Here is a 24,465-nt window from a genome sequence, read left to right as displayed (position 1 = left end):
AACTTTAAAAAAATATGGAACATCTACAACAACACCTTTAAAAAAATTTTTTAATGTTTATTTTTGAGAGAGAGAGAGAGAGAGAGAGAGACAGAGCACAAGTGGGGGAGGAACAGAGAGAGAGGGAGATAGAATCTGAAGCAGGCTCCAGGCTCTGAGCTGTCAGTACAGAGCCCGACGTGGGGTTCGAACTCACGAACTGCAAGATAGTGACCTGAGCTGAAGTCAGACGCTTCACCTGGGTGGTGCCCCGTGCCTTTTTTGTTTGTTTGTTTAAGGTTTCTGCCATGCATCTGCCAGGAAAACGTTTCATGTGAGATGTGCATTTGGGTGATTATCATTGTAGAGAAAAATATTGCGTAGGGTCATCTTGAAAGGAAAAGCAGCTTGTTTTTGCATTCAAGATGTTTAAATTTCCTGTTGCTTTCCTGACACATATTTCTTTATTAATATTTTTTGTAGAATAAACTCTTCTCACACCTCCTACTGTTTTCCTCAGCCAGACTTGACTGTGAAACTTTCCTGTTCTGGGTCTGATCCCTTGAGGTCTTCCCTTGGAGGGCCTTGCATGGATAATCCGCATTATCAGTTATTATGGGATGAAGCAGGAAAGGTGATGGATAAGCTGCTGGAAATGTGTTTTTATAACTCAAGGGAATATTTCTGGGTTGGATCTTAGACCTGGGGGTGGGGAGGAAGCTTGCTGTGAAGGACATTATTGGGCTAATTAGTAAGATTGGAAAAAGTTCTATAGATTAGAAAATAATGTTCAATTTTGAATGTCTTGATTTTGGTAACTGTACTGTGGTTATATAATTGAATGTTTATTCTTAGGAAACATGCTGAAATATTTTGGGGTAAAGAGTTTATGAATATTTTTAAATGCTTCAGACAAATGTATATAAGTTTTTTTCTTAATGTTTATTTTAAATTTTTATTAATGTTTATATATTTGTGAGAGAGAGAGCGAGAGCGAGGGAGAGGGGCAGACAGAGGGAGACACAGAATCCGAAGCAGGCTCCAGGCTCCGAGCTGTCTGCACAGAGCCTGATGTGGGGCTCAAACTCATAAACTGAGAGATCATGACCTGAGCCGAAGTCAGACGCTCAAGCGACTGAGCCACCCAGGCGTCCCCAGACAAATGTGTATATATGGCAATAAATACACCTGCAGAGAGGGGAAGAGCGATAAAACAAACATGCAAAACGTTAACAATGAGGGAATCTGCACAAAAGGTCTACAGGCGTGTTTTTGTTTTATTTTTGCAGCTTTTCTGAAAGTTTGAGATTATTTCGAAATGGGGAAAAAAATAAATTTCACATCTGCTTTCTTTGTGTTTGCTTTGTCAGTCAAGCCGGGACGATGTCCAGGCACCAGAACCAGAACACCATCCAAGAGCTTCTGCAGAACTGCTCGGATTGTTTGATGCGGGCCGAGCTGATTGTACAGCCGGTGAGCTTTCTTGTTCTTCGAGAATGCCATCCACCTCTACCTTTGTCCCCGTTAGCTTAGACTTCTTGTCCTAATCTGTGCATCCTTATTCACTGATGTCCTGCATACTTAGAGTTTAGAGATTATCTTTTTCAAAACAGACTAGAGAGGGAGGTGTATCTTCTTCATCTATTTGTTGGTTTAACAACGGCCATCAGTTTCCAACAAATGTTTACGGATTGCCACCCTTTTGGAATTGGAACAACCTGTCATTTATTTATTATTTTGATGATTATTGTCATGCTTTCTCTTCCTAGAAATGCAACCTGACATGTTTATGTCACTGGATTGTGATGTATGCCATCAATGTAATAAGTTTTTTTTTTTGGTCAGGAAATATTACTGTATTGTGAGAACAATTCTATTTGAGAAAAGAAAAAGAAAGGAAGGAAGGAAGGAAGGGAGGAAGAAAGGAAGGAAAGAAGGAAGGAAGGAAGGGAGGAAGAAAGGAAGGAAAGAAGGAAGGAAGGAAGGAAGGAAAGAAGGAAGGAAGGGAGGAAGGAAGGAAGGAAGGGAGGAAGGTGGAAGGAAGGAAGGAAGAAAATGAGCAATGGAAAATTGAGGAAGGGGCGCCTGGGTGGCGCAGTTGGTTAAGCGTCCGACTTCAGCCAGGTCACGATCTCGCGGTCCGTGAGTTCGAGCCCCGTGTCGAGCTCTGGGCTGATGGCTCAGAGCCTGGAGCCTGCTTCCGATTCTGTGACTCCCTCTCTCTCTGCCCCTCCCCCCTTCATGCTCTGTCTCTCTCTGTCCCAAAAATAAAAAAAGAAAAAAAAAAAAAAAAGAAAAAAGAAAATTGAGGAAAAATGGTAACATTTATGAAAGCCTCATGTTATTTCTGAGTATTAGCTTAAATTCTCATTGAAACAGGCTTAGCAATCATGGATTGTATTTGTAAAGTTTTAATTTTAAAACACTGTAGCTAGCATTCAGATTTGCTCTGGTTTTGCTAAAAACCAGAATGGTGGGGCTGTAGACACCTTTTCTCTGTTTCCCCTGATTTATCGCATCTCTCCAGGGAAGGAATTGAGTTTCAATCTTCCCTATGCTGACATTAATGTAGGGGTTACACCTGGAATCTGGCCCATCACAAAGTTCCCCTGTGAAATACAAAGAGGGATTTTAACCACGTAAATTTATGTGTTCTGTCTGGAGAATATCTTAATGTTCTAATTTCTCAATTTTAGAGATCTGTGTGGGTTCTAGTTTATTTTACCCAGTTAAAAAATAACTTCATTTTAATCAGTATAAAAGGATATTTGGGGCTCAGCAAACTAGCTTGACTCTAGTTCTGGTTGTTCCAAGTCCCTGATTTATTTTTTTATTTTTTATTGACTTATTTTTTTAATGTTTATTTTTGAGACAGAGCGTGAGTGGGGGAGGGGCAGGGAGAGGGAGACACAGAATCTGAAACAGGCTCCAGGCTCTGAGCTGTCAGCACACAACCCGATGCGGGGCTCAAACCCACGAACCTCGAGATCATGACCTGAGCCAAAGTTGGACGCTTAACCGACTGAGCCTCCCATGCGCTACCCCGCCCCCCCCACCAAGTCTCTGATTTAAAACACATTCTTCATCACAGAGCTGTGATTTCTTTACATAAAGCAAAATAGGAGGCTCCATGCTTCAGATTCTGTGTCTCCCTCTCTCTGTGCCCATCCCCTGCTTGCACTCTCTCTCTCTCAAAAATAAACATTAAAAAAATTAAAAATAAAAACAAAAACGGGAGTCTCCAGTGACTTAATATTGAATACATACACACCACAGTCCTGGACACGATTTGTAGTGGCTGTGGAAACGTTTTACATTGTGGTTGTAAAAACGTACCTGGCATCATATTCTCAGTGTATTTTGACTTACATGCACTGAAGTGTAATAACGTCAGGAATAGGTAGCATACTTCATTTGGCTGAAGTTGAATGAAAACAGCAATTGTAAAATTCGAGGGAAAGCTCAACTATGGCCCTGAAGCAGCGGCCTCTTGCATGTGAAAAGAGGAAGCTTTCTTTTTTTAAAACAATTTTTAATTTTGAAATAATTATAGACTCATAAGAAGTTGTAAAAATGGTACAGACCACCCTGGTGTACCCCATCACCCAGCTTCCCCCAGGGGTGACATCTCACACGACTGTGATGCATCATCAGAAGCGGGAAATTGATTAGCCCCATACCATGAATTAGATAGCTTCCTTTTAAGAACTGAAAAGCTGTGTTCCTAGAAGATGCAGGAAAAGCTCAGTGTGTGTGTAAAACACTTTATCCAGTAGAGTGTTCTGACCCCAGTGAAATTCCCATTGGATGGATGTTCTTTGTAAGTATGAAAGATAGCATTTAACATATTGAAGCAAGGGAAAACTCAGTGTTCTGTAACTTTGCCTTTAAAGGCCTAGTAAAAATTTAAAATATAGTCCACAAATTTTGCTTCATGAACCCGCCCATATTTACCTACCTGTCCCACCAAATTAATAAGGTAAGTTTCAGTTAGTCACATGCAAAATGGCATCTTCTACTATTTGTCAAGTTTACAGCAGAAGCTTTTGCTTCCGTGAACACAAGTGAAAGTCTTCCTCTCCAGCATCGTGTGTTGCCTTCACGTGGATTCTTTCCTTTAGGAACTGAAATATGGAGATGGGATACAGCTGGCTCGGAGCAGAGAATTGGATGAATGTTTTGCCCAGGCCAACGATCAGATGGAAATTACTGATAGCTTGATCAGAGAGATGCGACAGATGGGCCAGCCCTGTGATGCCTATCAGAAAAGGTATTGCCTTTATCACAGAGCACACTTACCGGCAGGCCTCATGAAGAAGAATGTCATGCACCCACTGGCACTCAGTCATGTGGCCCAGGTCTTCCCTTGAAGGAACCACAGCCATTCCGGAGGAAAGGCTGGGCATGCTTGGTGTTTGTGCAGCTACTATATACAGTAGCTAAATAGTGATTCTATTCTACCTTCCTCTTATGTGGAATCACAAAGCGGCCATGAAAAGAATTAAACAGAGGTGCCCGAAGGAGTGGGCTTGTATTGATTGAGGGGTTGAGTTTGTTATGAGATGTTACGTGTACCTCCATTTTTTAGGGGGCAGCGAAAACCTTGGGCACAGCATTTGACTTTTAAGAGTCTAATACCAAGGCAAGCCCTGTTTGATGCATACAGAACTGAGGTGTGTAGAGTTGAAAAAGCAGTTCAGAGCAGAGATGGGTGGTCTTGATTTTGCTGTCAAGGTACTTGGGGCCCATGGCACGAGGCAAATTCCCAGGGTGAAACTTGGGGGGAAGCAGGGGGTGCTACTGGGTTAGGCAAAGCCAGCGACACTTTCCGTGATGTTTCAGACTCTGAGCATCATAATATTGAGGTTCTTGTATGTGATTGAGATTCAAGTCATGTGGTAAAGAAAAGAAATCTTCAGGGGCACCTGGGTGGCTCAGTTGGTTAAACTGGCTCTTGGTTTCGGCTCAGGTCACGATCTTGCAGCTTCATGGGTTCGAGCCCTCCATCGGGTTCTGCGCTGGGAGTGCAGAACCTGCTTGGGATTCTCTCTCTGCCCCTCCCCTACTCACCCTGTCTCTTTTGCTCTCAAAATAAATAAACTTAAAAAAAAGAAAAGGAAAGAAAAGAATTTTTTAAATAAGACATTTGTGACCTCCGTGCTAACACAAAGGAGACTCAGAAGGGGGGACATTTGTCCAGAACATGTCTTCATAGGCTGTTTTCCTGCCACAGTGTAATTGTTTTCCTTTCCTTTCAGACTGCTTCAGCTCCAGGAGCAAATGCGAGCCCTTTATAAAGCCATTAGCGTCCCTCGAGTCCGAAGGGCCAGCTCCAAAGGTGGTGGAGGGTACACCTGTCAGAGTGGCTCCGGGTGGGATGAATTCACCAAACGCCTCACCAGCGAATGTCTCGGGTGGATGAGGCAGCAGAGGGTAAGCAACTTCCAGACGAGGTTGGTTCTGGAGTGTTCCACACCTGGGTGTCAGGTGTATAGAACATGGCAGTGGTCGGCCCCAGTGGTCTGGCCACAGAGTGGTCTGGGACCTCAGCTGGCAGTAGAAACTTGCTGTTTTCCGTATTTTCCTGATATACAATTTAAATTGAATGCTTCTTTTTTGAAATAAAACTTCAGCTTTTTTTTTTTTTCTTCTTCTCTTCTGTGGCTTAGGGAATCAGCCTCATTGTTTTATGGTCCTAATTTATCATACAGGTAACATTTAACAGGTATAATTTAATAAGTAGATTTTGAATATCTAGCTCTTACCATTCCCAACTTGAAAATGTGTTGGAGTTCATGGGTCATTGTTCTTTCTACTTCAGCAGTGGTAAGGTGGTAAGTGACCTCATCTGTGTTACTGATAGGTACTTAAAAAAAATCTTGTAGAGGTTTATTTAAAATGCTAAATTGGAGGAGCTGGAAACAGTAAAACTGGATATTCTGGTTTGGGCTCATCGGTTGCTTACCTTATACTTTTGAAGTATCAGTTGCCTTGTTCAATCATTACGTCATGGGTGTGGGAGGGAGTAAAATAATGGCAACCAAAGTATATGCTGAGCCTTTCCCTACAACTGCAGTTTCTACAAAGTGTTTTCCAATGCTAATTATTGTTTTGTTGTTTTATGTGGTCATTAGGCCCTTTAATGAACAGGTGGCATTAGAAATATATCATAATCATGTAGATGGGGATTTTATAATGAAAAACCTGATGCTAATAACCCACCCTTCTCTCGAGAAGGTGGATACGATAGAATGAGAAGTTGTGCAGACATCGTTTGTTATCCCATGTGGTTGTGGTTGTAAGAAATACTGGTTTTGTTGTTTGTTGTTGGACCGATTGAGCAGTGGGTTCAAAGTTTCTCAACCACTTAACATTTTTTGTATATGTTTTTACCTAAGTGGTGAGGGTTTATGGGTCTGTACATTCATTCATTCAATTAAGCTTTTCTCCTACTTGTTATAAAGACTATATAATACTATTATAGAAGGTGGGGCTTATAGAGGAGAAAAGTCAGTTATAATCCCAGAAACATAAATAAGAGTCCTATTTGTATGTTTTCAGATTCTCTTCTCATCTTTGAACACACATTCCTTGAGCTTTTTGTATCTATTGGCACCATACCAGAAAGGGTGTGTTCAAAATTATGTTTCATAGTCCTGGAAATGAATGTTATTGAAGAAAACAAGACATGTACACCCAAATGCCAGATTTCTGTCCAGAACAGTGTGGGGTTAATTGCTGTGTTTGAGCTGTAATAAAATCCTGCTCAGATAGGGCTGGGGGAGGGGTGGTGCTCCAGTCCCTGTGGAATGGAGCCCTCAAAGGAAGGCTTGCTTGGCAGAGCCGGTGGGGCTTGAGCTACATCATAAGTGATGTTAGGTGAGACCACCTTTGAACCAAGTTACTTGTTTGGTGTGAAAACATCCCATCGCCTAATTCCTCCTTAGTCAGTATTACAGTTATATAACATGACAGCTCATCAGCGGTCATTTTCTGTATTCATGTTGGGTGTAGCTTGGCAAGAATCCTTTGTAGCAAAGGCTCAACATTTTTAAGTTTGGAAAATGGCATCGTCCCGTGGGCTCACTTTTCTGTCATGGTGGGGGAGTGTTGTTTTAATAGGTGCCATTGATGAGCAATGCAGTTCAGATCAGCTGGCCCCCATGGTTTGAAAGGAACTAGAAGTAGTTTTATCACTTACTGAGGGTTTGCTCTGGGATTCTCTCGGGGCCCTTTTCCTCTTATCCCTCTTCCCCCAAGCACAGCCTGCATTCTTTCTCACTCCCAGGAGACTGGGCCACAGGCCCAGCTAGCTGATAAGGGAGCAGCAGCAGTGTCCCCAGCCACATGATCAGTAAGCAGTCACACATCTCCTGTGCCAGGTTTTTCTTGTTTCCCAGATTTGTGTTTCTGCTGATGGGCTGCTCAGATACTATACACCTGGCTGGTAATGAGGGGCGTGCACGGGAGCCTGGTCATCCTATTAACTTACTAGTACACTCACCTGTTTCTGCTCGAAAGCCGAAAAGAGCAAGGGAGAGAAAGGTCAAAGTCCCCGGTAACTTTCAGCAATCTGACTGAAATGGCTCCCCTTTCTGAAGGCTTGCCAAGTGTATTAGAACATGGATGTGGCTTAGAACAATGTGTGTTATGTTCTTGCTGCAATACCAGACTGGGATGTTTGCCCTTGGCGTGTGTAAGAGATGACACAGGTGATTTGAAAATTTACATGAGCTCGTGCAAAAGAAACGTGAGATAATAGACCTGCCTCAGTATGAAACTTGTGGAATAGTACGCTTGTTTCTTATTATGTGGCATTCTTAAATTTGAAGTAGTGGGGACTCAAATTAGAAAGTCAGGTTTCTTAAAGAGCTAACATGAGACTTTGAGTATGTGCTATAGTAACTTCTCTTTGAAGTGGGCCATAGGGAGTTTTGCATCCTGAAAGGTAATGGTAAATGCCAAGTTTAAAGAGTCAACAATTAACACGAATCGCAATAATTTAAAGAAATGAACAGTGAAAAATACTTTGAGGTCAGCCGTTTAGCTTGGGAAGTAGTACATGACTGACCTTAATGAGCTATTTCTGATGCACATTTTAAAATGAATATAGGGGCACCTGGGTGGCTCAGTCAGTTGAGGGCCCGACTCGATTTCAGCTCCAGTCATGATATCACCGTTCGTGAGATCGGGTCCCGTGTCAGGCTTCACTTCACTTCATTTCAATGACAACGCAGTGCCTTCTTGGGATTCTGTCTTTCCCTCTCTCTCTGCCCTTTCCTGCACCTCAAAACAAATAAATATTAAAAAAAATAAAATTAATATAGGAACTTCTATCACTATTTTCTAATATATCATACACATAATATACAAATACATGCCACTTGCATGTGCACAGGTAGATATTTTTTTCGTTAGAGGACATAATCTAGCTTTTAAGGGTCTCCTTCCTGCATCATCTCTCCTCAGCCGTGTTGAGCTGGGGTTGAACAAGTTGTGGGAAGTATTGGGCAAGCCCTGTTTGCTATTCAGGAATTCCAAGCCTTTACAGTTTTTGGCGGGGCGCGGGGGCGCGTGCGAGAACATTGAATATTTACATCTTCATGTTTATCTGAATGGTAGCTATGGCTGTCCCTTGATACTCTGACCCCTGTTGCTGGGGCTAAGGTGAATCTAATGGAAAGGATTGGAAATGAAGGGCACACTCTTTCCCTTGGCAGGCGGAGATGGATATGGTGGCCTGGGGCGTGGACCTGGCCTCCGTGGAGCAGCACATCAACAGCCACAGGAGCATCCACAATGCCATTGGGGACTATCGCTGGCAGCTGGACAAAATTAAGGCTGACCTGGTACTTTGAGATGTTTTCATTTTTAAAATCTTAGAAAAGTATATGGAGGGATTGTGGAATTTCTCGATCCCGGGCGTTTTTGTCTGAAACATTAGCCTAAGATTTCTTCCATAACAGACTGGGAATTTCTAAAAATCCCATTTCATAAATGGGGAAGTGGGCTCAAATAGACCTGTCTCTAGAGACTGTGTTAACACTCGAGGGAGAGGTAAACAGAAGGCGAAAGGTGGACACACATGCATTTGGGCACAGTTTTTAGAATAGGGTATTTGAGGGTGGTAGGGTTTTTTGTTTGTTTTTAGAAAGCAGAGCATCTCTTAAATAGAGAAAGAGCTACAATTATAAAATTTGTGTGCTTGGAAAATCCTTTCCTATGTGGTAATTCAATGGATTTCTAATAAGGGAAATCATGTCTCTTCCTGACACTTTTCGTTTGTCAAAGGACTGACTTGCATCTGGCTCAAGAAATACAGGATGAAATAATCACTCGATTTTAAGTACTTGGATCCCCCTGACCAGATCTCCTGCTTTTAAATCCCTCACTTTTTTACTTAGACCAGAGATACTCATCCTCACTTCTGCCTTTTTTCCTCCCTTACTTTTGTCTACCTGAATATCTCACCAAATTTCTCCCTTTTTTCTCTAAGGTCTAGAGAGTCCTAAGTTGTCTTGTGAAACTTAACACATGAATTAACATGTGAGTCTTTAAGTGATCAACCTTTTGTGGTGATAGCAACAAAAGCACAGTAAGGGGACGCCTGGGTGGCTCAGTTGGTTGAGTGTCTGACTCTTGATTTTGGCTTGTGATCTCATGGTTTGTGAGTTCAAGCCCTGCATCAGGCTCTGCATGGAGCACGGAACCTTCTTGGGATTCTCTCTCTCTCTTTCTCTCTCTCTTTCTCTGTCTCTCCCCCTGCTTATTCTCTCTTTCTCTCTCTCTGTGTCTCTCTCAAAAAAAAAAAAAAAAAAAAAAAAAAAAAAAGCCAGTGAGGGAAAAGGTCCCTATGAGTAAAAGGGATTTTTACTGAGAGATTTTTCTGAGATTTTCTAGAGCAAATATGTCTTTCTACTGAGGGATCTGAAGTCAATATCTGACAAAAAGGAGGTTTAGAAGGGCTGCTCTTTTTGTACAAACCCACGAGGGGAATTAACTACTTGCTCGCTGTTTGTCTTTTTCTAGCGGGAGAAATCTGCGATCTACCAGTTGGAGGAGGAGTATGAAAACCTGCTGGTAAGCAGACTTATTTCTGACATCTCTGCATTCAGTTCAGTTCAGTTCCATAAAAGTGGAGAACAGCCTGGGCGGCAGCACCTAATAACCCAGGAAGTACCCGGAAGTAATAGTTAGGGGCTTGTAGATGCTAACTGCATTTCCACTGCTGGGGTTCCTTCAGAAGTGAAGTTAGAAGACTTTTTTTCTGAAGACAGTATTCAGCGATATTCTGTTTATTTGCAAGTTGAGGGTCACGTATATAACACAGATTAAATACTTGGTGTTAAAGAAATAAAGCTTTCCATTGGTCAATTGCAGCCTTTTTATGAAGTATAAACAAAAATAAGACTTGTTTTCCCCAGATAGAGAGTGATTAGACCGTCATCACCATTTTATGACAAACATGAAATCAGTTCACTTGACTGGTAAGAAGAGCAGTTGCCATTTTTTTCACCTACTCGTGACACCCTGGCTTCACGTCCTTGATATTTTCTTGTTGGCAGTGATCCTTTTAAAATAATGTGGCTAGTGGGACACAATGTAGGACACAATTGTCCTATTAGATCCGGGGCATGACTGATGGCACCTTGAAATTTTGGGGTGCGGCAGAGGGCAGGAAAAACTTGGCTTATCTTTCTAAGCATCCGTTTTTCCCTTTGTAGTCTAAAACTAATTCTTGAAACCAAACATCAGTGTCTGAATCAAGACCCTTTTGGGTTAGGCTATTCCACTGAATCTAAAATTGCTCCCTTGTTGATCATAAGTTTGGATGGATTTTTTTTTTTTTTTTTTTACACATCCTAGGTGGTCAGGGAAGATTTTACCGATTCATATGATTTATTTATTTTTTTATTTTTTAATTAATGTTTACTTTCAAGAGAGTGAGAGAGACAGAGCATGAGTGGGGGAGGGGCAGAGAGAGAGAGGGAGACACAGAATCCGAAGCAGGCTCCAGGCTCTGAGCTGTCAGCACAGAGCCTGACACGGGGCTCGAACTCACGAACCGTGAGATCGTGACCTGAGCTGAAGGCAGATGCTTAACTGACTGAGCCACCCAGGCGCCCCTGTATTTGTCTATTAAAAAAATTTTTTTTTAAATAAAAGGGACCACACAGATTTATCTATGGAATCTGCAGAGAACACCAGTAAGGTGCATACTGTTATCCTAATGCTGCTTTTGAACTTGCCTTGCAGAAAGCGTCCTTTGAGAGGATGGATCACCTGCGACAGCTGCAGAACATCATCCAGGCCACGTCCCGAGAGATCATGTGGATCAATGACTGTGAGGAGGAGGAACTGCTCTATGACTGGAGCGACCGGAACACCAACATCGCCCAGAAGCAGGAGGCCTTCTCTGTAAGCTTGCCCCTCGGAGTTGTAGATGCGAGGCTCTTGCCTGACAGGGCCCTGACATGGGGACAAAGGTCTCAATAATTTAATCAGCTATGTGGAATTCTGCCTCAGTTGAAATGGTCATGACAAGCCGTTCCTTTCTGGAAACTTCTCAGTGACTCTAGAGGGGCAATGCATTGCTTACCATCCTGGAAGACAGTAGATAAGAGTCAGAATTATGCATTTGGATATCCCAAAGTGTGTGTAGCCCAGTAGGATGGTTGGTGGATTCAAACCTAGGATTAGGAAATCTCACCATTAGTTGTTGCTGTCCCTTTGCCTGTGTGGATTGGGACAAGACATGTCTCCAGTGTGACATCTGCCACGTACTAGATGATCTCAAACATCCTTTCTGGTCTTTAAAATGCTATGATTCTTGAGGACACCATAATTCGACTGTTTGACATTGTTCATTTCCAGAATGCAGTTTTGTATTCTAATTTTCCCTAAAACCAGTAGAAGTGATGGCCGGCTAATGGTGACTTTGCTCTGATGGATTTGTTTTTCTTTTGTTTACAGATACGCATGAGCCAACTGGAAGTTAAGGAAAAAGAGCTCAATAAGCTTAAACAAGAAAGTGACCAACTTGTCCTCAATCAGCATCCAGCTTCAGACAAAATTGAGGTAGGCTTCAAGAGATATTTTCAATAGAGAGTAAAGGGGAACTTTTTATAAAGTAATACTATACAGATTGAATGATTCGTATGTATCATAAAGCCATGACAAGTTTATTTTACATATTTTGGGATCAAAACCCTAGACTCGGGGCTGACAAACTTTTCTGGAAAGGACCAAATAATTAGTATTTTAGGCTTGCAGGCCATTTGGTTTCTGTTGAGATTACTTAACGCAGACATTGTTGTGTGAAAGTAACCATAACAACATGTAAGTGAATGAACATGACTGTGTTCCAATAAAACTTTATTTATAAATACACACAGTGGGTCCAGTGTAGCCTTCGGGCCGCTGACCTTTGCCCTAGGCTGCCATCTGTGGGCTGTGCTAAAGGCCAACATTAGCTGGTAGCAGCACTGTAATGGCCATACTGGTTGTTAGAAACTGTTTTTCATACCAGTTGATAAGAGTCACTGCCTTAAACCCCTCAAGCCCTCTGCATGGGTTTCTTGGACTTCCTCATCATTCAGAAGCTGTATAGGAACAGGGTGCAGTGGAAGGACCCTGCCCCAGTGCCACCCAGTGTCTGTTCTGATTCTGATTGGTCAGTAACTATGCCATTTGAGTGAATATTTTGGCTAATCTCCTAATGGTATCTATTTGCTAAAACTGTTTTTAATTTCTACCATACCGAGAGTTCCCTATTGGGAAATTTTATTTTTTTATTTTTTTATTTTGAGAGAGTAAGACTGTGCACGTGCACAAGTGGGGGAGGGACAGAGAGCGAGAATTCCAAGCAGGCTCTGTGCTATCAGCACAGACCTCACAATCTGTGAGATCATGACCTGAGTCAAAACCAAGAATCAGACAGTTAACCATCTGAGTTCCCCAGGCACCCCCTGCATTGGGAAGTTTCTGTTTTCAATTTTTAGAAAAATGTTTGCTTGATTTGGTATTAGATAAAACATATTTCGTAACTTTCATTCAGGCTCCCATGTCAATCAAAGAATGGATGTCCTTGTCACTGAGTGGCAATGTGACAGCTGATGGTTTCTTGTTTCAGGCATATATGGATACTCTTCAGACACAGTGGAGCTGGATTCTCCAGATCACTAAGTGCATTGATGTTCATCTCAAAGAAAATGCTGCCTACTTCCAGGTTTTTATGCTTAGTAGTAATTTAGTTGTCGTATAGGTCTTAATACCTTATCTTCTTTTTTTCTAATTTTTTTGATGTTTTATTTATTTTTGAGAGAGAGAGAGAGAGAGAGAGAGAGAGAGACCGAGTATGAGTGGGGGAGGGGCAGAGAGAGAGGGAGACACAGAATCTGAAGCAGGCTTCAGGCTCTGAGCTGTCAGCACAGAGCCCGACCCTGGGCTCGAACTTGTGAACTACGATCTCATGACCTGAGCTGAAGTCGGATTCTTAATCGACCGAGCCACCTGGGTGCCCCAGCATACTTTATCTTTTGAATGTACTCCTAGAAGCACTGAATACAGTCTTCAAAATATTTTACAAATCCTATTTATTGGCCTTTCATGTCAAGGAGCACAGATTGGCAACTTGATCATGAGTCACTCAGATGTCTCTGGTCTGGCTGTCACGTAGGTTAATATACCTTCTGCTGTAACCTTTTCCTTTAGCCACCTATTAAATAGACTCCGGGAAGGTACTCCTTGAAATGGAAATAGTAGTTGCCTACTGAGTTCCTTTTCCTTAACATGTGATCACTCTCATCTTTAATAGTTTTTTGAAGAAGCCCAGTCAACTGAAGCCTACTTGAAGGGCCTTCAGGACTCCATCAGGAAGAAGTACCCCTGTGACAAGAACATGCCCCTGCAGCGCCTGCTGGAACAGATCAAGGAGCTGGAGGTATGGTTGCAAAACAAAGACAGAATACTGATTACTTACCAAGAAAATTCCTTTGGAAAGCATACTTCAAATTCTATTGGCAAAGTCTTTTCACGCAATGATATTCTTTCCTGCCCACTTCATTCATGGCTCTGTAGCTGCTGAAGTGGCTTGTTATGAAAGGTTCCTATCGTCCCTACAGATAGATAAACCTGCAGCCTTTTGTAGCTGAGGCATCTGTAGCAATACCTAATTTGTGACGTCGTAGCAGCTATATTAATGTCATTTGCAGGTCTTACCTGAAATGCACTGAGCATCTATGCTAAAGTACAATCTTATTTCCAATTGCAGAAAGAACGAGAGAAAATCCTGGAATACAAGCGTCAGGTCCAGAACTTGGTAAACAAGTCCAAGAAGATTGTGCAGCTGAAACCACGCAACCCAGACTACAGAAGCAACAAACCCATTATTCTCAGGGCTCTCTGTGACTACAAACAAGACCAGGTGTGTACTCACTCATTCAGAATGAATCACACGTTTTCCCTTTCTTTGCTTAGAGATTTTTGCCATCGAGGGAGTAGAGTTTAACCCACGTATCAGTGGGCAGCCAAGTCAATGCCTTGCTTTCATACACAGAGCAACAAACTGTTGAACTGCAGCAGCTTTACTCTGACTCTTATCATAGCTCTTGATAATTAGGACAGTGGTGATTATTTTTTAAATGTTTATTTATCTATTTTGAGAGAGACAGAGAGAGGCAAGTGGAGGGTGGTGGCAGAGAGAAAGAGGGAGTGGGAGAATCCCAGGCAGGCTCTGAGGTTACAACAGAGCTGTACGTGAGGCTCTGTCTCATGACCCTGGGATCATGACCTGAGCCGAAATCAAGAGTCGGATGCCGAACCGACTGAGCCATCCAGGTGCCCAGGGCAACAGTTATTTTTAAACTTTTCATTTTAAGTATTAATACTTCTCTTCTTCTAATATGCAGAACTTCATCTGTGATTACCCTTTAAATCTTTTTTTTTAAGCTTATTTATTTTGAGAGACAGTGTATGAGAGTGGGGGAAGGGACAGAGAGGGAGGGGGAGAGAGAGAGAGAGAGAGAGAGAGAGAGAGAGGGAGAGAGAGAGAATCCCAAGCAGGCTCTGCCCTGTCAGCACAGGGTAGGGCTGGAACCCATGAACTGTGAGATCATGACGTGAGCTGAAGTCAGATGCTTAACCCACTGAGCCACCCCATGCCCCACCCTTTAAATCTTAAATTTTAAAGTCTTAAAATTTTTGTAAAGAACTTTAAGTTTCTGACATGAAAGAAAGCGGGAATGTGAGCATTATGCTGCGTTTGAAGTGAATGTGGTTACAGACATTATGAATTGATTGAGCGTATTAATCCTACAGGCTCTGTGGTAAATACAAGCATTTATATGGAAAGAGGACTTGTTTTTACTAATTACTTATGTGATTTTCACAGCTTTTTTTCTTTTTTTTCTAATTTTTTTTAATGTTTATTTTTGAGAGAGAGAGAGGCAGAGCAGGAGCAGGGGAGGGGCAGAGAGAGGGAGACACAGAGTGAAAAGACATAGAGCCTGACTCAGGGCTCAAACTCATGAGCCATAAGATCATGACCTGAGCTGAAGTCGGATGCTTAACTGACTGAGCCACCCAGGCGCCCCCGCACAACTTTGTTTTCCTGTAAAAATTATGGAGGATTTAAGAAATATATGACCAGCTGTTTAGATACATGTTATAAAACAGTGGAGTTTATTCTAACAGGTGGAAATGTTTTAAGAACTTGCATGGTTAGGGGCACTTGGGTGGCTCAGTCAGTTAAGTGACTGACTTCGGCTCAGGTCATGATCGCACAGTTTGAGTTCCGGCCTCACGTCGGGCTCTGTGCTGACAGCTCGGAGACTGGAGCCTGCCTTGGATTCTGTGTCTCCCTCTCTGTCTGCCTCTCCCCTAATCTCACTGTCTCTCTCTCTCGCACTCTTAAAAATACATACACATTAAAAAAAAAAAAAGAGAGAACTTGCATGGAGAGAAGCAAGTTGAAATAGAGATATGAAATACATAAATATCAAGCTTATTACATTTCACTAGTTAAGATAGTTGTCCTATTTGAAGTGTACCCATTTTAAGAAACTATGGAGTTGATTTAGAAAGTGAGCTATTCAGGGGGCTGGGTGGCTCAGTCAGTGAAGCATATGACTCTTGATTTTGGCTCAGGTCATGATCTCAGAGTTCGTGACATGAAGACCCATGTGGGGCTCTGTACTGACAGCACAGAGCCTGCTTGGGATTCTCTCTTTCCCTCTTTCTCTGCCCCTTCCCTGTTCATGCCTGTGCGCTCTCTCCTCCTCTCTCTCAAAATAAATAAATTAACTTAAAAAAAAGTAAGCTATTTAGATGTTGTAGTTAATTTAGAAAGTTATTTTCTGGGAAAGAATTTCAGAATTTCTTTTTATTTCTAACTTTTAAGAGCAAGTGAATGAGACAGGTGACTCCCACATACTCAAATCTAATATATAAAATATGAACTCACAAAAATAGAAAAGCCACGGGGGGAATTTTTGCTTTACAAAAGGATTTCTCACTTTACTGATGGATTCCCCAGGCTGTCGTTGGAAAGTTACTTTACCTAATTCATTTTATACACACCTTTTAGGCTCACATGTATTATTTAAAGCATCAGTATTGATGGGATGTGTAAAGATCATCTTCATTTAAGGGCAAATAATAAGATAAAAGCTCAAACAGTTTGCATATTTCATCTCTATTTCTCCCTTTGAGAAAAAAGATAAAAATGTGTGTACTCATGAGTAAAGCCAAAACACCGGGCCGCTTGCCTTACAGAAAATCGTGCACAAAGGGGACGAGTGTATCCTGAAGGACAATAATGAGCGCAGCAAGTGGTATGTGACGGGTCCGGGAGGCGTGGACATGCTCGTCCCTTCTGTTGGTCTGATTATACCCCCTCCGAATCCTCTGGCTGTGGACCTCTCTTGCAAGTAAGTTGTTGAAGTTCCTAGTGGCCACAGCGTGAATGCAAGTGTGGAGAAATAGGGGGCGAATGCTTATACAAGAAATGTAGACCCACCCTTTTTCACTATAATCCCCTCCTTTGAAAAAAGGAGCCTCGGGAAGGTCCCCTTGCATTGTCATGTAACTTTATGTTGAAGATACTATAGTTTTTATTGGAAGGTAAAAAAGAATGTCTGACTGTATAGGGGGACTGGAGGAAGCCATTCTTTTAAAAAAATATTAAATATTTAATATATAAATATTAAGCAACCCACAACTGTCCAAGCAATGGGCCAAATGAGAAATCAAACAGCAAATCAAAATATATCTCAAAACCAAAGAAAAAGCAAACACAATATTTCAAAATGGGTGGGTTGCAGCAAAAGTGGATATTAGAATGAAATTTATATCATAAATGCTTGTATTAAGAAAGTTCAAATAAACAACATGACACCACTAGGAACTAGAAAAAGAAGAAACGTAGCTAGAATTTAGTAGAGGAAGAAAAAAGAACAAAGAAAATCAGAAAGAAATAAAATAGAAATCAGAGTAAACAATAACAGAACATGGAAAGTAATAACCAGTTTTTCCACAAAAAGAAACAAATTGGCAATGCTTTACATTAACTAAGAAAAAAAAAGAGAGAAGACTCAAAAACCAAAATGAGAAATGGAAGAGAAAATAGTACAGCATATAACCACAGAAATACATAGTGTGATAATAGATTAGTATAAACAATTATATGTTAACAATTCAGATAACTTAGAAAAAAAAACCAGATAATCCCTAAAAATGCACAAGTTACCATGATTGAATCTCAGATCTTGAATCCAAAAAATAGGAAATCTTCTTAGACAAATAACAAGAATTCAAGTTCAATTAGAAATCAAAAATCTCCCAGCACAGAAAAGCCCAAGACCATATGGTTTCGCTGGTGAATTCTACCAAACATTAAAAACTATATAATTAATGATGATCTTTATCAAAATCTTACAAGTAATGGAATAGAGGCAATACATTCAAAATCATTCCATGAGGTTATGGTTTCACTCTTATGTGGATCCTGAGAAACTTAACAGAAACCCATGGGGGAGGGGAAGGAAAAAAAAAAAAGAGAGGTTAGAGTGGGAGAGAGCCAAAGCATAGGAGACTGTTAAAAACTGAGAACAAACTGAGGGTTGATGGGGGGTGGGAGGGAGGGGAGGGTGGGTGATGGGTATTGAGGAGGGCACCTTTTGGGATGAGCACTGGGTGTTGTATGGAAACCAATTTGACAATAAATTTCATATATTAAAAAAAATAAAATAAAAAAAAATCATTCCATGAGGCCATTACTACCCTGATACCAAAGCAGGATAAAAATGATACAAAAGCAAAAGAGTCTAATTTGTCCAGTATAAGTATTGCTACTCCAACTTTCTTTTGTGTGATAAACATTTCTCCACCCCTTCACTTTCAATCTGTAGGTGTCTTTAGGTCTAAAATGAATCTCTTGTAGGCAGCATATGGATGAGTCATTTTTTTTTATCCTTTTTGACACCCTATGTCTTTTGATTAGAACATTTAGTCCATTTACATTCAAAGTAATTATTGATAGATCTGTATTTATTCGCACTGTGTTACTTGTTTTGTCATTGTTCCTGGGGATTTTCTTTGATCCTTTCTTGTCTTTGTCACTCTTGGTCTCTCCTTTGCACTCGAAGAGCTCCCTTTAACATTTCTTGCAGGGCTGATTTAGTGGTCATGAACTCCTTTAGTTTTTGTTTGCCTGGGAAACTCTTTATGTCTCCTTCTATTCAGAATGTTAGCCTTGCTGGATAGAGTATTCTTGGCTGCAGATTTTTCCTATTCAGTATTTTGAATACATCATGCCACTCCCTTCTGGCTTGTCAAGTTTCTGTTGAGAAATCTCCAGCTAGCATTATGAGGTTTCCCTTGTAAGTGAAGGACTTCTTTTGTCTTGCTGCTTTTAAGATTTTTTAGCACTGGATTTTGCAAATTTAATTACAATATGTCTTGGTGTTGACCTGCTTTTGTTGATTTTGATGGGAGGTCTCTGTGCCTCCTGGACCTGGATGTCTGTGAGGAAACCATTCTTACCATGTATCTTGAAGCATTGTTTCAAAGTTCTTCTCCCCTTCTTAGACAACCAGTAATTTTACAGGTAGCCACAAAAATAAAATGCCCTTCTTAGGAATACCTGCTCATCAACAAGCAAGTAGAGCATTCATTTTACAGATTGTCCACAGCAGATTCTTTTCCACATTTAAGTATGGAAATCTTCAACTGTACACAGAATAGGGAGAGTAGCATAATGAGCCCACACACTCACTCCCAGGCTGCAGTAGCCATCCACATTCCATCACCGGTTTCTCCCTGCCATCCTGCATGGTGTTAGACCTCTGTCAATTAAAAAGTTGCTGACAAACAACACAGTAACAAGGAAATGTGTGTTTTGAGCAAAAGTGAATTATCTACACTGATGTGGATCATTGAGAATGAACTTTGGGGGAGGAAATTAGTCCAGACCCATTGAAATGATGAATGTCTGGAAAGTATACATTCACTGTATACGTTAACTATTACTCTGTTGGTTCTTGTTTTAGTTTTAACACAGTATGTGAGCATAGCAGGTTTCCTGTTTGGGTGGAAGTTTGAAAGCCGGGCTCCAGTGTGTTTTCCCCTTGTGCCTTCCAGGATCGAACAATACTACGAAGCCATCTTGGCTCTGTGGAACCAGCTGTACATCAACATGAAGAGCCTGGTGTCCTGGCACTACTGCATGATCGACATCGAGAAAATCAGGGCCATGACTATTGCCAAGGTACATCCTGAGGACCACGCAGGCTGCCTGGAGGAGGCGCCAAGCTGCCCCCTGTGGTGCTCGCTTCTGCCAGGCAGACCTTTTAGCAGGGCGGCTAATCTGTTCGTGTCTCATCTGAAGAGTCAGATCAGCCTGCCTGCGAGGCTCATCCCAAGTAGGATGGGAGGGATTTGCACACGGCTGGCTCTGGTACAAAAAGAAGTACTGACTGAAGCTACCTGACAAGCCAGAAGTACCCATGGAAAAGACACGTGGTCCTGTACTATCCTGGATCCTATTGTCCTTTGATGCAGTGGAAAGCTAGGTCATAAACTATTAACTGGATATCATAGAAGTGAATGGTGGGACAGAATTCATGGCATAACACTCAAAGCAGTCCTTCCTCTAGATCAGTGGTTTTCAAGTTGTGGTCTGAAGAATCCCGGCTTAAGGGGTTCCACTAGGGATAACAGGGCCAGGAGAGAGGTACAGAATGAGTAAGTCTGGGATCTCCTTTGTCCCCCTTTTCTCTTTGCGGTCAGAGCAGCTTTGCTGTGATCTGCTTTAGATTTGTGACTTCTGAGTAATATTTCCTTTGAAGAATAAAATTCTGTAGGAAAAATAAATTGACAGCCCACTGCTATGGTTCTGAGGAGCAATCTCGTAATTCTCCAGGACCTTTTATATCTTAACGGGTCTTTAACAAGGATTGCCTTAAGCCCCCTCTAGCACAGGGCATTTCTGGGCACTCCCCTTGGTCACCCTGTGGGGGTAATCAAACACTCCTGCCTGGTTTACTTCCAGCTGAAAACCATGCGGCAGGAAGATTACATGAAGACAATATCTGACCTTGAGCTGCATTACCAAGAGTTCATCAGAAACAGCCAGGGCTCGGAGATGTTTGGAGATGATGACAAGCGGAAAATGCAGTCCCAGTTCACAGATGCCCAGAAGCACTACCAGACCCTGGTCATACAGCTCCCCGGCTACCCCCAGCACCAGACAGGTTTGGAGCGTCTATTCTCTTTGTTATCAACCACACACACAGCTTTAACAGAAAGTAGTTTGCACGAAACCGCACACACAGCTTTAACAGAAAATAGTTTCAGAATCAACTTTGAAAAATAACATATCAAAAGTCACTCATACACTAAATTTTCAGACTCAAATCAAAGAAGGAGCTGTAGTTCAGGCAGTACAGATGCTTTTTGAGGACAAGTACCCTTCTAGCTAGGAATTCTCTGACTTTTGTGGTCCTAACATATTTTTACAGTAACCACAACTGAAATCACTCATCATGGTTCCTGCCAAGATGTCAACCATAATAAAGTGATTGAAACCAACAGAGAACATGACAAGCAGGAAACATGGATGCTGATGGAGCTCCAGAAGATTCGCAGGCAGATGGAGCACTGTGAGGGCAGAATGAGCCTTAAGAACATCCTGCTAGCAGACCAAGGGTCTACGCACCACATCACAGTGAAAATAAATGAGCTGAAGGTAGGCATCCGGTGATATTTTGTTCGATTCCGGGTATATTATTTATCTGCAAGCTAATTAGAAAACCCTCCTGGTTTAAATACTTATAGGCAAGGAGCACTGATTTTCAAGAAAACAGGCTTCTAGCAGGATTTCCTTTTTTCTTTCCCTTACTTCCATATTTGTAGAAGGTTACCAGGCTGGGGATTAAAACACCTTCATGTTGGTTTGTGGATTGTTGAATCAGACTCCAGCGTTTTTCCTTTGTGCCCACATAGTACTTTGTTCATTTTTAAAGTTTTCATAAACATTAATTTGGTTGCTGCCTGAAACCACCTATGATGTGGGCTAAACAAGTAGATTTTTTTTTTTCAGTTTAGTTGTTTATTTTGAGAGAGACAGATAGAGCGTGAGTGAGTGGGGGAGAAGTGCAGAGAGAGAATCCCAAGCAGCCTGTCAGTGCAAAGCCCGGTCTGGGGCTCGAACTCACAAACTGAGATTATGACCAAGAGTCGGACGCTTAGCTGACTAAGTCACCCAGGTGCCCTGAATTATTTTTGTTTATAGACAGGAAACTGACATGGAGAGATTTGTTTGGTCGGGGGGTGGGGGGGTAAAACCTCAAAGCTACAGAGAGAGCTGGGACTACGGCCCAAGTGTAGTCAACTCCCAGCCCTGTGATCTTTCTTGCTCGGCCATGCCTGCGCACTGCATTGGGATATCTAAGATAATATATTCTGAGTAAGAGGGCCATGTTTACACAGTGCTGATAAGGCCTCCTCAAAGAAGGAAATGGAATGTCAACTCTATCTCTTGAGTCTTTTCCATTTAGTGGACTTCGTCAGGACAAAAAATGATCATAAGACTCACACAGTTCAATCAAGAGCTTTTCTTCTTTTTTGACAGAGTGTGCAGAATGATTCCCAGGCAATCGCTGAAGTTCTCAACCAGCTTAAAGATATGCTTGCTAACTTCAGAGGTTCAGAAAAATACTGCTATTTACAGAATGAAGTATTTGGATTGTTTCAGAAACTGGAAAATATCAATGGCGTTACAGATGGCTATTTAAATAGGTAAACGCCCCTAACATTTATCATAGATGTTTTGCTTTTCTCAAGCTTTGTCAGACTTCATTTGCTCTGTATGCCTGACTTACTACAGTCTTGCCTTACAGTTTTTTCTGTTCATTGCAGAATTTTGAGATCGTAATTTTGAGATAGTACTTTTGTAGATACTGTGCTTTTGAGATAGTAATTCTGAGATGTTAATTCCACTGTAGTGAAACCTAACGTGTTTTACAGCTGAGATATATGCTGTAAGAGTCAGGACTTAGAATTCTTCTTCAATTAATGCAGAATGGCTGTCTGAAAGATGATATGGGGGTGGGGGAGGAGTTTATGGCTCCTGCAGCTTAGAAATAGGCAAAATAAATTTTTATCGGCTTCTTTAATTAATAGTGGCAAGAGCCAAATGTTCAAAGGCTAATTACGTCACTGGCAATATTATTTGCCTCCTTTGCTCTTTACAGCTTATGCACAGTAAGAGCTCTACTCCAAGCTATCCTGCAGACAGAAGACATGTTAAAGGTTTATGAAGCCAGACTCACTGAAGAGGAAACCGTGTGCCTGGATCTGGATAAAGTGGAAGCTTACCGCTGCGGACTGAAGGTAACTGAAAGTTCTATTCAGTTTATAACCACTGTTACAAACAGTATTATGGGAAATCATGCAGGACTACTCAGTACCCAAATCCAAGGCTTCACTAAGTTTTCATGAGTTTGAGGATTACTGGATTTCATCAGCCACACATGGTTGATATCTGTTGTTATCTCTAGCACACTGCTTTCTAGAGTGTACTATTAGGAGCTATGTGCGGATGTAATTTGTGGTGAGATTTGTTTGGGAAATGCAGAGTTAAACATAATTGAACTGGTTTCTTCACTATAGGACTTTTCTTCTGCTTTAATATATTCATATGTATTATAATTATTCAGGAATGGAATAGAGTATGGTATTTAGCATTTCTCAAACAAATATACACACTGAATCCTTTATTAAGGGGGTAGCTTAATAAGTAAGGAGCTATTTATTGACATAAATAATGGGAAATGCAATCAGCAAATATATTTTTCTGGCTTGATTATCACTTAAAGATACAAATATTCCAAGAGATTAATTTGTACTCTTTCTTTCTCTCATGACAGAAAATCAAAAATGACTTGAACTTGAAGAAGTCATTGTTGGCCACCATGAAGACAGAGCTGCAGAAAGCCCAGCAGATCCACTCCCAAACCTCACAACAATATCCACTTTATGACCTGGATCTGGGCAAGTTCAGTGACAAAGTCACACAGCTGACAGACCGCTGGCAAAAAATAGACAAACAGATAGACTACAGGTGTGCCAACTTCCTTCCCTACTTTCTTCCCATTTGGTTGTTCCAAGATAGCGTCACTTGAATTTGTCATTCTAAAAGCAGTGGTTTGGTTTGCTGTGTAAGTTAGGCGTAAGAGGCACTCTGTTCATGGACTGTCTGGAGTCAGCTTTGTCGCAAATGAGGGAAGCAGGAACCCAAGCTTGAACCAACCCATACCAGGTACTCTCCAGGCTCTTAGGGAAATAGTGGAAGCCATTGATCAGGCCCTTTTGGGCCCTATAAACTCTTGCTAGGATTGTTGGAAGGAGTAGATGTTTTGAGTGAGTGTTCTTCTGAAATTTAAGAAAATTAAATCTTCTACAAAAGGAATGCCTTCTTCCAAATGAGGGTTTAAAAAGTCTCTTCACTTTTGCAAGTAGTTCATTTTACTAACAGTGCTTTTACCTTTATTGATAACTAATTCCTATGTCATATAATTTGCCCATTGAAAGTGTATAATCCAATGGATTTTATTATATTTAAAATTATGTAACCATCACTGCAATCTATGTTTAGAACATTTTCTTTGTGCTAAAAAAAGAGCCCTGTACCCATTATCACTAATTTCCCATTACCTCCCAATCCTCCAGGCCTAAACAACCACCAGTCTTTCCTCTGTCTCTCTAGATTTGTCTATTCCAGACATTTCGCATGAAGGGATCATATATCATGTGCTCCTTTGTGACTTTTTTCCACTCAGCATAATGTTTTCAGGGTTCATCCTTGGTGTAGCATGTTTTAGTACTTCATTCCTTTTTATGACTGAATAATATTGTATCGTATAGATATACTTACTACATTTTATTTTATTTTATTTTATTTTATTTTATTTTATTTTATTTTATTTT

The 24,465-nt window shown here is 41.3% G+C and overlaps 1 protein-coding gene across 2 annotated transcripts in view; it reads left to right on the top strand.

The window, feature by feature from the left end:
* Positions 1 to 24,465, top strand: part of DSP (desmoplakin) — a 48,666-nt gene that overhangs the window by 12,939 nt on the left and 11,262 nt on the right. For both annotated transcript variants that reach the window (XM_040460648.1, XM_040460647.1), the window contains exons 2-18: positions 1,350 to 1,452; positions 4,101 to 4,249; positions 5,238 to 5,412; positions 8,700 to 8,828; positions 10,009 to 10,059; positions 11,236 to 11,397; positions 11,953 to 12,057; positions 13,112 to 13,207; positions 13,796 to 13,921; positions 14,252 to 14,404; positions 16,753 to 16,907; positions 19,618 to 19,744; positions 20,528 to 20,729; positions 20,997 to 21,223; positions 22,109 to 22,275; positions 22,731 to 22,869; positions 23,406 to 23,599. In XM_040460648.1, coding sequence (XP_040316582.1) covers positions 1,350 to 1,452; positions 4,101 to 4,249; positions 5,238 to 5,412; positions 8,700 to 8,828; positions 10,009 to 10,059; positions 11,236 to 11,397; positions 11,953 to 12,057; positions 13,112 to 13,207; positions 13,796 to 13,921; positions 14,252 to 14,404; positions 16,753 to 16,907; positions 19,618 to 19,744; positions 20,528 to 20,729; positions 20,997 to 21,223; positions 22,109 to 22,275; positions 22,731 to 22,869; positions 23,406 to 23,599 — 2,460 coding nt within the window. The remainder of the gene's footprint in view (positions 1 to 1,349; positions 1,453 to 4,100; positions 4,250 to 5,237; positions 5,413 to 8,699; positions 8,829 to 10,008; positions 10,060 to 11,235; positions 11,398 to 11,952; positions 12,058 to 13,111; positions 13,208 to 13,795; positions 13,922 to 14,251; positions 14,405 to 16,752; positions 16,908 to 19,617; positions 19,745 to 20,527; positions 20,730 to 20,996; positions 21,224 to 22,108; positions 22,276 to 22,730; positions 22,870 to 23,405; positions 23,600 to 24,465) is intronic.

Source organism: Herpailurus yagouaroundi, unplaced genomic scaffold (genome assembly GCF_014898765.1).
Source record: "Herpailurus yagouaroundi ecotype Mexico unplaced genomic scaffold, PumYag 250, whole genome shotgun sequence".
Lineage (NCBI taxonomy): Eukaryota > Metazoa > Chordata > Mammalia > Carnivora > Felidae > Herpailurus > Herpailurus yagouaroundi.
This window is presented reverse-complemented; position numbering and strand designations above follow the sequence as displayed.